General features: G+C 32.8%; 1 protein-coding gene across 1 annotated transcript; it reads left to right on the forward strand.

The window, feature by feature from the left end:
* The first annotated feature begins 2,846 nt into the window (after positions 1-2,846).
* LOC132731914 (uncharacterized) lies at positions 2,847-3,590 on the forward strand. The gene has a single exon (XM_060718212.1). The coding sequence runs from the start codon at positions 2,847-2,849 to the stop codon at positions 3,588-3,590; it is 744 nt and encodes a 247-aa protein (XP_060574195.1).
* The last annotated feature ends 9,087 nt before the right edge of the window (positions 3,591-12,677 follow it).

Genomic DNA, 12,677 nt, shown 5'->3' on the forward strand with positions numbered 1-12,677 from the left:
TTTATATCGTGTGCAACGATTAATTTATATACAGTACGATCGCCCAAATTATCAGACGTCATCCTCCTCAAATGATTATATTATAGATTTCAGTACATTGGCGTTTTAACATTTTATATCATTACCTTTCACTTTTTTCGTAATGTTAATTTCCCATAGGCCTCTGGGAGTCATTCTTACTGTTAATTCAAGTGTACCACGTGACCAAGAAATTTATACTGTTACATAGGTATAACAGTACTTTTTAACAGTATAAAATCTGATCACGTGGTCTATATTTTAAATAAAATAATATAAAATGGCCGCCATTTTTTCACGATTCATTCTTATTTTTGAAGTTATACACTATCGGGCATCACTAGAGTTACTATGAACACCCATAAAATTTAGTTGCTTGCACCCTGGAGTGCTTTCGCGTATAAAATATCTTTTTGTTGAATAGTCCAAAAATAAACATCCGTTTTCACCGGAAGTAATTGCAATGTGAATAGGAGTCAAACTGGAACATTCAGACGAGTAAAGGATTGTTTAACAATTTTAATCAGTGAAACATTACAGATATGCTGGACAGACATACTGTAGGATATCAACACATAGGTCAAAAACCATGCGAAGAATAGTCTGGATACAGAAGGATCAGATTTAACTGATCATAACCGTATAAATGGGTTTGTGTTTTGTTTTCTAAATAAAACACAGTTTATTGTATGTTTTTGACTGGTAAATATCATCACTTGCTTAAAGAATAAAAGAAAATAATCTCAAGTAGGCTTACTGTACAGTACACTTAAAACTAAAAGGTTAGGGCTGTTTAGTTATTGTTACTCTTGGTTTATTTTTGTTACAGTTAGATTTAGTTGACAATTTCATATGATCACAGTTTTTGTTCGGTGTAATAAAATAAATACCCTCGGGTAACAGTTTTTTCCTCGGGATGATATTTTTACTGTTACCCACAAACCCATGTGTTATTTATATAATAACTTCAAAACTATATTATTCTATGATCATGTTACGGAGAGCATTACATGTATATACACTCCCGCATAAAATATGACCACTTCCTATCCCAAGAAAGATAGTTGTTGCATTTGTCTGTTATTAGGAATATATCTTACACATGGAGTGGTGTCGTAGAGCCAAATGGGTTAAATCAGTCTTTTTGTGTTTTTTTTTTCATAAGAGACTGTTTAATGTCATTATTATAAAAGTATGTTCGGATACGAACTATAGATAGCCATTTCAAAAGCAGACATTTTAAAACTGAAAAGACCAAATATTTTATACAAAATATATGTACTACTTACAAATGGGTTTAAATACAGATTTTTCTTTAAAGAAAAATGTAATGTAATAAATAACAAATGAGCGCTAAAAATGTTCAATACATGTTACGTAATTAGTTTATTACTTAACTAACTAGTTAATTTTGAGATTAACTAGTTAGTTAGTTAAGTGGTTAACTAGTTACGTAACTAGTTATATGGTTACCTGGTGGCAGAAATATGCCACCATACATACGTAAGATGATGATGATTATATTGAGATATAAGTTTCGTAACTGATTCTTACTGATCCTCATTTATGACGAGCATTCATGTCATGTTCTTTTTTACCTGATCTGGTGATATTATGGTTTTCTGTTTTAATATTCTGAAATATTTTTAAATATTTTGTTTAATATTTTATATTCTATTTATACTTTTTAGCATGAAATAGATACAATTAATGTAATTTACAATTTAAAATGACCATATTTTCAAATCCGGATGGTAACCCTCCTTAATTCTTTGCGTCTTCTTTAAGTCAGAATTGTAATTGAAGATATGTCACTAATGATAGCTGAAAAATCTTACCCCTCACTTTTTTCGTAATGTTATTTTCCCATATGCCTCTGGGAGTTATTTTTACTGTTAATGCAAGTGTTCCACGTGACTAAAAATTTTGTACTGTTACAAAGGTAACAATACTTTTTAACAGTATATAAATAACAGTTAAAATATAATCCCTAGAAAAATACTGTTATCCGAGGCGTAGCCGAGAGTAACAGTATTTTTACGAGGGATGATATTAATATTATTACCCCTAATTTTTTTCGTAATGCTAATTTCCCATAGGCCTCTGGGAGTTATTTTTACTGTTAATGCAAGTGTACCACGTGACTAAGAATATTGTACTGTTACATAGGTAACAGTATTTTTAACAGTATAAAATCTGGTCTCGTGGTCTATTTTCTAAATAAAATGAAATAAAATGGCCGCCATTTTTTTCTCGATTCATTCTTATTTTCAACGTTAAACCCGATAGGACATCAATTTCTTCTCTGAAGTAACTATGAAACTCATAAAATTTAGTTGTTTGCAACCTGGTGTGCTTTTCGCGTATAAAATATCTTTTTGTTGAATAGTCAAAAAGTGAACATCCGTTTTCAACGGAAGTAATTGCAATGTAAATAATTATGTGTCAAACTGGAACATGCAGACGATTTAAGCATGCAACAAAGGATTATTTAACAATTTTAATCAGTGAAACGTTACAGATATGGTGGACAGACATATGATATCATCGTTATTTTGTCAAAAACCAAGCTAAGAATCATGCAGAAAAAAATAAAGCGAAACGGAAAAAGGGAAATAGTAAGGACGATGAATTTGTGAATTTGATTAAAATTTATAAACAAGCGGAGGGAGACCCGTCAGAGGAACTATATGAAGATAACTTTTCAAACAGCATCTCTGTAAGTCAAATTTTAAACACAACTAACAGTGTACTGTTTGATGATCAAGTTTTTTTCAAATATAGAAAATCAGTCGTTATCTTATTCAAGTTCTACAGATATTGGGAATATGAGCAAAACTGGGAAGAAAAGTGCTGAAAGCCCTGCGTCAGTTCATTCATCGCCTTCTAATGCTGATATAATTATGTTTCTGAAGAAAATTGAAGGTAAAATCGAAAACGTTGAATTGAAATTGAAAACGTTAGATAATTTGGAGAAGAAAGTTGATAACTTTGAAAATGATTTGAAGAAAATGTGGCTTAATATTCATGAAAACAAAAAGTGTACTGACGATAAAATTAACAAGCTAGAAGAACGTGTTGAAGTTGTCGAATTCTCGGGCTCAAGTAGTGATTCAAAAATAGAAGACCTTCAAAAAAGCAATTCTGAATTAAAAGGTGAAATTTCATATCTAAAATCGCAACAAATGAGAAATAACCTATTATTTGGAGGTGTTCCTGAAATTCCTAATGAGAAACCGGCAGACACGGAACAAATATTACGGAAGCATTTGTGCGACAATTTGAAGCTAGCGAAAGAAATTGTAGATGGAATAAAGATTGAGCGCGCACATCGTATAGGATCTCAGGGTAGTGACCCAAATAAGCGATACAATCGTAAAATAGTATGTATGTTCTCATATTTCAAGGATCGTGAACACGTCAGGAGGCAGCGTTTTAATCTGAATGGAACAAGTTTCTACTTGCACGAACAGTTTCCGCCAGAGGTTGTGAACAAACGCCGGCGATTGATACCATTACTAAAGAAAGATAAGGATGAGCATAAAGAAATGTTCGTGAAGTTGGCAGCCTAGCAGCCTAGCAGCCTAGCAGCCCAGCAGCCTGAAGTTGGCAGCCTAGCAGCCTAGCAGCCTGGCAGCCTAGCAGCCTAAAGAAAACTAAGAAAAGTACAAACATGAAATCGTCGGATATGAATCGGAAGCACATACTTAGACCATTGCACGTCTTATTTCAGTATCGCGATCTTTATTTTTTTAAATATTGAACTTTGTTTTTTTTACTCTTCGAAATTTGTGAAGTTAGCAGCCTAGCAGCCTAAAGAAAACTAAGGAAAATACAAACATGTAAACCGTCGGAAATGAGTCGATAGCACATACTTAGACTATTCCACGTCTTTTTTCAGTATCGCGAACTTTATTTTTTTAAATATTGAACTTTGTTTGTTTTGTTTTTTTTTGTTTTTTTTGACACTTCGAAATTTGTGAAGTTAGCAGCCTAGCAGCCTGGCAACCTAGCAGCCTAAAGAAAACTAAGGACAATACAAACATGTAAACCGTCGGAAATGAGTCGGTAGCACATACTTAGACTATTCCACGTCTTTTTTCAGTATCGCGAACTTTATTTTTTTTTAATATTGAACTTTGTTTTTTTTTTACTCTTCGAAATTTGTGAAGTTAGCAGCCTAGCAGCCTGGCAGCCTAGCAGCCTAAAGAAAACTAAGGATAATACAAACGAAATGAGTCGGTAGCACATACTTAGACCATTCCACGTGTTATTTTAGTATCGCGATCTTTATTTTTTAAATATTGAATTTTATTATATTTTTCATTCTGACGCTTCGAAATTTGGGGATTAAACATGTTTTCGAATAAAGTAGGAAGTAGTCTTAATCTTAACACTTTCGCGGCTAATAATGTCGCTGTCTATGGACAATAAGCGATATCATGTGACTTATTTATGATATGCTATTTTGTATGTATATGTTTATAATGAAGTTGACGATGTTCAACGCATATTTATTTTAGGTCTGTAAAGATAAATCGGTTGAAATGTCAAGAAATATATAATGCATATGTTTAAACGAACACATTAATGAACATAAAGATTATCTGAACTTAAGAACAATACCCATTTGATCAATAGCCGCGATACTGAAAAAAGACGTGGAATAGTCTAAGTATGTGCTTCCGACTAATTTCCGACGGTTTTCATGTTTGTATTTTCCTTAGTTTTCTTAAGGCTGCTAGGCTGCTAGGCTGCTAACTTCAAAAATTTCGAAGCGTAAAAAAACAAAGTTCAATATTAAAAAAAGAATAAAGTTCGCGATACTGAAAAAAGACGTAGAATAGTCTAAGAATGTGCTGCCGACTCATTTCCGACTTTAACATGTTTGTATTGTCCTAAGTTTTCTTTAGGCTGCTAGGCTGCCAGGCTGCCAGGCTGCTAACTTCACAAATTTCGAAGAGTAAAATAAACAAAGTTCAATATTAAAAAAAGAATAAAGTTCGCGATACTGAAAAAAGACGTAGAATAGTCTAAGAATGTGCTACCGACTCATTTCCGACTTTTACATGTTTGTATTGTCCTAAGTTTTCTTTAGGCTGCTAGGCTGCCAGGCTGCCAGGCTGCTAGGCTGCTTACTTCACAAATTTCGAAGTGTAAAAAAAAAAACCCAAAAAACAAACAAAGTTCAATATTTAAAAAAATAAAGTTCGCGATACTGAAAAAAGACGTGGAATAGTCTAAGTATGTGCTACCGACTCATTTCCGACGGTTTACATGTTTGTATTTTCCTTAGTTTTCTTTAGGCTGCTAGGCTGCTAGGTTGCTAGGCTGCTAACTTCAAAAATTTCGAAGCGTCAAAATAAAAAAAAAACAAATTTTAAAGTTCAATATTTAAAAAAATGAAGATCGCGATACTGAAATAAGACGTGCAATGGTCTAAGTATGTGCTTCCGATTCATATCCAACGATTTCATGTTTGTACTATTCTTAGTTTTCTTTAGGCTGCTAGGCTGCCAGGCTGCTAGGCTGCTAGACTGCTAGGCTGCCAACTTCAGGCTGCTGGGCTGCTAGGCTGCTAGGCTGCCAATTTCACGAACATCATAAAGAAGCCTGGATATCTTACGATACTCTGTTTATAGACGGAAAACCTGTAAAAGTTGACTAGGATTTAGTGGAGGATGGCCCAAAAATTTGTGTATGGAACTGCAATGGACTCACCGAAAATAAACTTAATGATAGTGAATTTATAAATAAAATCGTAACAAACGATATTATCATTTTAACAGAATCTTGGACCGATGAAAATTCAAAGTTAGATATTGTTAATTTTACTTGTTACAATTATTTTCGTAAATTTAGGCACAAAAAAGCAAAACGAAACTGTGGAGGTATTGTTGTGTATATTCGCAATTCTATAAAATCTGGTGTTAAGATAATTAAAAAACCATTATGATACGATACTTTGGTTAAAGCTAGATAAACTGTTTTTTTATTTTATTGATGATGTTTATATTGGCGGTGTTTATATATGGTCGGATGAGTCACCTATATGTAATACAATTAATGCAGATCTTTTTGATATAGTTGAACAAGATATTTTTTATTTCGAAAAATTAGGAACAGTTTTGCTTGCAGGTGATTGGAACTGTAGAGTTGGAAACAAAGATGATTATATTTTATGTGATCGGGAAATTCAAGAAATTGATTGCGAAAATTATGACCCCGATAAACCAATAGTACGGGCCTCATTCGATACTGTATGTAACACACGGGGTATTAAATTGCTCGATTTGTGTAAGTCAACGTGTATGCGCTTAGCTAACGGTAGATTTTAGGTGATGATTTTGCCACTGGCTCGTATACATATTATTGTCGTCAGACGTGCAGTACACTAGATTATCTCTTGTTACAAGAAAAACACTTTAGTTTTAGAATAAGTGAATTCAATATTTACAGCGACCATGCAATACTTTTATTTACGATTAAAGGCGCTCCACTCGGTATCGATAAAACAATAACAAACCAACAAGGTGTTTATTTTAAATGGGGTGTCGATTGTAAGGATCAGTTTAGACGTGGTATTATAGGAATTTTACCACGATTTAACGATATTTTAAAAAGCAATGTTGCCAATTCTATTGAAATAGAACAAATGGTTCTTGATATTTCACATTTAGTTTCCGATGTAGCAGGTCCATTATTTATGCATATTTTTATTAATGGTAACAACCGTTCATATCCAGAGAGCAAATGGTTTGATTCTGAGTGCGCTCAGGCGAAACGTATATATAAAGATGCATTAGCTATATTTAATAATAATAAATCGACTGAATCTAGGTTTTTACTTTGCAATAAAAAGAAATCTTATAAAAATTTGATACGTAAGAAGAAACGCGCATATAAAATTAAAATGGCAGATGAACTTACCCGTCTGAAAAACAGTAAACCTAAAGATTTTTGGAAGCATTTTAAAAATAAGCGAGAGACTACTGACTCACAAATTCCTATTGATGATTTCCGCGATTATTTTAAAGGGATTTTTACTGATATTCAAAGCACATTTATCGAACAAGTTGAAAATTTCAATAGCAACAATGATTTCAATATCAATAATGCAACTTTCGAGGAATTAGATACTCCTATTACTTGTAATGAGGTACTGTCAGCAATTAAGCGTCTTAAAAGTAACAAATCATCTTGCCCAAGCGATAATTTGTTAAACGAATATTTTATCTCTACGGCAGATATACTCGTTGGGCATATCACAGATTTATTCAATAAGATATTTGATTCTGGTCACTTTCCCGAAATTTGGTCTCAAGGCTTTATAGTGCCATTACATAAAAAAGGTCCAAAAATACCCCGAATAATTATCGTGGAATAACTCTCATTAGTAATTTTGGAAAACTTTTTACTTCTGTTCTTACTAGAAGAGTTGAAAAATGGTTTGATGATAACAATTTTTTATCAGATGCACAGTTTGGCTTTCGTAGGGGTAGAAGTACAGTCGACGCGGTATTTGTTTTACACAACTTGATAGAACATGTTTTAACTCAAAAAATGCCACAGCCATGCGCTTTTATAGATCTCACGAAAGTGTTTGACTCTGTTTATAGAAACGCTTTATGGTTCAAATTGTTTAACATGGGTTTTGATGGAAAAAATTTAAAAATGTTCCAGGCTATGCATACTGTTGTTAAATCATGTATTAAGTATTGCAACACATTCTCAGACTTTTTTGAAATTGCAATTGGTCTTCGTCAAGGCCTGAATAATTCTCCGGTTATGTTTGCACTTTTTTTAGAGGACTTAGAACTATATTTACAAAACAGATAAATTGTGGTCTGTCAATTTTTGAACTTTGTATCATTATTTTACTCTTTGCTGATGATATGGTGTTAGTAGGACATTCTATAGAAGATTTACAATCCAGTCTAAACTTATTATATGAATATTGTACATACTGGGGTTTACAAGTTAATACTTCAAAAACAAAAGTCGTTATATTTAAAAAAAAAAAAAGGGCCCCTTGAGACAGAACGAAAACCTTTTTTAAAACAAGCAATTATCATAGTATTGCAAGCAATCCATAAGTCCCCTACCGGTTAGAACCCCATCAACATTCTGAAGGGCCATTGGCCATTCACTAATGTTTCAATTTTTCTCTATTTTAAGTAAATTTGTTGGAAAAGTTCTTTAAAAGTGATCACAGGAAACAGTTTTTATGAACAGACAGACAGACGGACTGAAAGACACTCTAAAGTTAATATTTGAAACATACCTGTTACCAAAATATAACATTTTAAAAGCAAAATTCTTAAAGAGGAGATAACTCTTGAATTAAAGATGCAATTTCATAAAAATGTTCAGCTCTTTTTGACTAATCACAAATATTGTTATATTTGCCATGTTTTAAGCCTATTTGTTGCCAAGGCAACTGATATTTTTTCAAAATAGGAAGAACAGATAAGGCATGCATAATCTCAAGACTGCTATCTACCCATATGTCAAGTTTCATAAAAATATTTCCAGTACTTTTTGAGTTATCACTGGATTCAGTTTATGTGTAAAATTTGCCATATTTTCAGTCTATGTGTTGCCATAGCAACCAGAATTTTCAACATGGGAAGAAAAGAAAAAGACGTGCATAATTTCAAGACTGCCATCTACCAATATGTCAAGTTTCATAAAAATATTTCCAGTACTTTTTACCTTATCACTGGATCCAGTTTATGTGTGAAATTTGCCATATTTTCAGCCTATTTGTTGCCATAGCAACCAGAATTTTCAACATAGGAAGAAAAGAAAAAAACGTGCATAATCTCAAGACTGCCATCTACCCATATGTCAAGTTACATAAAAATATTTCCAGTACTTTTTGCGTTATCACTGGATCCAGTTTATGTGTAAAATTTGCCATATTTTCAGCCTATTTGTTGCCATAGCAACCAGAATTTTCAACATAGGAAGAAAAGAAAAAGACGTGCATAATTTCCATACTGCCATCTATCCATATACCATGTTTCATAAAAATATTTTCAGTACTTTTCAAGTTATCGCGGGATCCAGTTTTGTGGACGGACGGACTGACGGACTGACAGACAGACGGACGGACAGACGGACGGACAGACGGACAGACACCCGGAGGGTAAACCTAAAGTCCCCTCCGGTAAACCGGTAGGGGACTAATAAAGAACAATTAGACATAGTTAATGATTTCAACTATTTAGGAGTAGTTTTAAATTATACGGGTTCATTTGTTTTACATAATTAATATATTATTGGAAAAGCCTTAAAAGCATGTAACGTTCTACAAAGTAATATTAATAAGGTAGAATTATCACCATATATTTCTTTACAATTATTTGATTCTTTTGTTGGCTCTATTCTGAATTATGCATGTCCAGTATGGGGATTTTCTAAGTCAAAAGATATTGAAAGTGTACATCTCAAATTGTGCAAATATATTTTAGGGGTTAAGAAAAGTTCCAGCAATAGTGCTGTATATGGAGAATTAGGAAGATACCCTTTATATATAAACAGATATGTTCAAATGATAAAATATTGGTTGAAAATTTGAAATACAAATAATATTATTTAAAATACGATATATAATAACTCATTAAAACAATGTTTAAATGGTGCCAACAATTGGACATACAATGTTAAAATAATATTAGAAAATTATGGTTTTGCAGATGTATTTTTGAAACCATATGAAATTAATATATTAATAATTAATAATAATAATTAATATAAATGCATTTTTGGTACATTTTAAACAAAGAGTTTTGGATTGCTTTAAACAAAAATGGCAAGCAGATTTAAACAATAATAGTGTTTTAAATACTCTTTATATTCATCTAAAAACAGATTTAAGTTTTGAAAATTATTTAAATGCTATCAAATCTAAATATCTAAGGAGTAGTATTACGCGTTTAAGAATTTCTTCGCATAATCTTAGAATTCAAACAGGTAGATATGGTAGGAATAGAATAGATAGACGGGAAAATTTATCCAAGTGTGTCAATGTTCTGAGATTGAAGACGAGTATCATTTTATTCTTATATGCAGTGTTTACCATGAATTGAGAATTCGATTAATTAAACGTTATTTTTATCATAGACCCAGTATGTTCAAATTCACAGAAATGCTTAAGTCAAACAATAAATCTGTCTTTAACAATCTTCGCAAATTTATTTATTTAGCCAATAAGAAAAGAAATGATTTGTTGAATTCATATCCTAGACTTTAAGACTATAACACTATTCATTATATTCACTGTTAGACACTTTATTAGTGAACAATTGCTGTTATTAAATATCTAATTCATGTTTCTTAGAGCTTATTCTCCATATTGTATAAACAGAAACATTAATTATTCTCTTTCATTTGAATACCAACCGTGACAAAATGTTTTATATGTATTGATGTATAACGAGATACATGTAAATGTGTAAGTTAAATAAAATTTTCTTCTTCATCATTAAAAAAATATTCTGAAAACAGAAGAATCAGATTTCACAGATCATAACCGTGTAAATGGGTTAGTGTTTTGTTTTCTAAACAAAAACCTAGCTTATTTTATGTTTATGATTTGTAGATATCATCACTTTTAGGTTTTAAGTATACTTTAGGTCTACTTGAGAAGTTTTCTTTTTCTTTTATTCTTTAAGCAAGTGATGATTGCCATTTACGATGATATCCTACATCAGTCTATGTTTCACGGATTAAGTTCAATAAATAATCCTTTGTTGCGTGCTTTAATCGTCTGCTTGTTCCATTTTGACACAAACATGTAATTATTCCCATGCAATAATTCCCGCTGAACACGCATGTTTACTTTTTAACTATTCAACCAAAATGTATTAAAGACGCAAAGAGCACTCTGTTGGGCAACAAAATGACGGCCATTTCATTTTTGTAGAAAACCCCACGTGACCTGATAATAATACTGTTAAAAAGTACGAATACTCTTAGTCACGTGGTGCACTTGCTTAAACAGTAACATCCATTGGCAAATGGGAAATTAACATTACAAAAAGGTTAGGGGTAATAATAACTGATATTCCTCATTTTAATATAATGCCGACAGGTTTCTTTAATACTATCAGCAGAAATGAATAAACTGTCATGGTAGATCTAACAACATTGAAAGTGTCGATGTCATCAATTTTTGTAACGGTTTATTTTCATCACTAAAATAAAGCTCTTTTGATAAGCTCTTACTGATAAGTATCATAAAATCTGTAAAACGGAAATACGGAAGGAAAATTTAGAAACTGCAACAAACATCTTAAATAATTTGTATAAATCATGTATCCCTTATTTGTGGTTGATGAACTGTTATTCTGTTTTTGAGTTTTCACCCTTTCGCCAATCTAAAATTCACTGCACTCATTAGATCTACATATCAATACATACAGTACATTTTTATTTCACAATATCTTTTTATGAAATGTTGTTACTCTAATATTAATTGAATTTCTCCCTATTATATATAATCAACAAGACCACATTGACTTTTAAAATCTAATCATCATCACATGTACAGGCAAAACATGTTGCCACAATTGTATTTAAAGATTCTCTCTTTAACTATCAATCTAACACGACCCGCATTTTCCCTTTTGAACATAGAAGAACGGAAAGTGTGTGTTATTTAAAGCAGCACGCCTCCAGATTCATCCTACTTTTCATGAAAATTTGAAAATGTATTTAAAGGTAAAATATTGTGAAATGAACAAAGAAAGTACTTGACACATTACAATCGGCACTTAAAATCCACGTAAATTACCAAAAAGAGGTCAAAATATGCATAAATAGCCCCTACTGCGTTAGTAACGTAGTAGAAATATGGTGATAAATACTACAAAATACAGTCATTTATTGCACTTAAGATATAAATTATCACTTGAATCTTTATTTTGTTTACTTTTCTCAAAGTTTAAGTATGGTTTTTTAAAGTTTAATTTTCTTGAAATATTTTGGGTCATCTGGAGGCATGCAGCTTTAAGAGATAATGTATCTAATCATTTTGGAATGTTGGAGTTCGGAAGCGAGGAATTATATAACGAGGGCGTAGCCGATGCGCATCCGAACGACAAACAGGAATTTTAACAAGCCATAAAATTACTGATTTTAAGCTGCGGTCTCACTTACTCCCGGCAGAGCCCAGGACCATCCCGGTAAGTTACTTAGATGATCCGGGCCGATCCGGGGTGAAATTATTGTTGCGGTCACATCTACCCCGACAGCCCTACGGTAATTTCCAACTAACCACCAAGGATGCGCTCCGGACAATCCAGGCAGAGCCCAGGTGAAGCTACGGTTCATGCCGGTGCTTCCCCGGCCGTTCCAGAAAACGCCGGAAGAGCTCCGGTTGACCCAGGCAGAGCCCCGGTCGATCCAGGAAGAGCTCCGGTAGAGCCCAGGACGATCAAGGCAGAGTCCGGGTAGAACCCCGGTGGATTGAAAACGCGCGAAAATACATAATTTTTATTTAATATTATATCTATTGTTCCAGAACAGTAATTCATGATGACTTTCCGAAAATCCTTTAAAAGAGAAATGGGAAGGATTTTATACAAGCAAGTAAAATCAGCGCAAATTGTCGTGATTCTTTTGAAATGAACCGGGCTTTGCCGGGGCTCTAC

This window comes from Ruditapes philippinarum, unplaced genomic scaffold, assembly GCF_026571515.1.
Source record: "Ruditapes philippinarum isolate M1 unplaced genomic scaffold, ASM2657151v2 ctg5734_1_1_1_1, whole genome shotgun sequence".
Lineage (NCBI taxonomy): Eukaryota > Metazoa > Mollusca > Bivalvia > Venerida > Veneridae > Ruditapes > Ruditapes philippinarum.

Excerpts from the sequence above, each read along its gene's own strand:
- LOC132731914 (XM_060718212.1), top strand. The coding sequence starts at position 2,847 with ATGAGCAAAACTGGGAAGAAAAGTGCTGAAAGCCCTGCGTCAGTTCAT.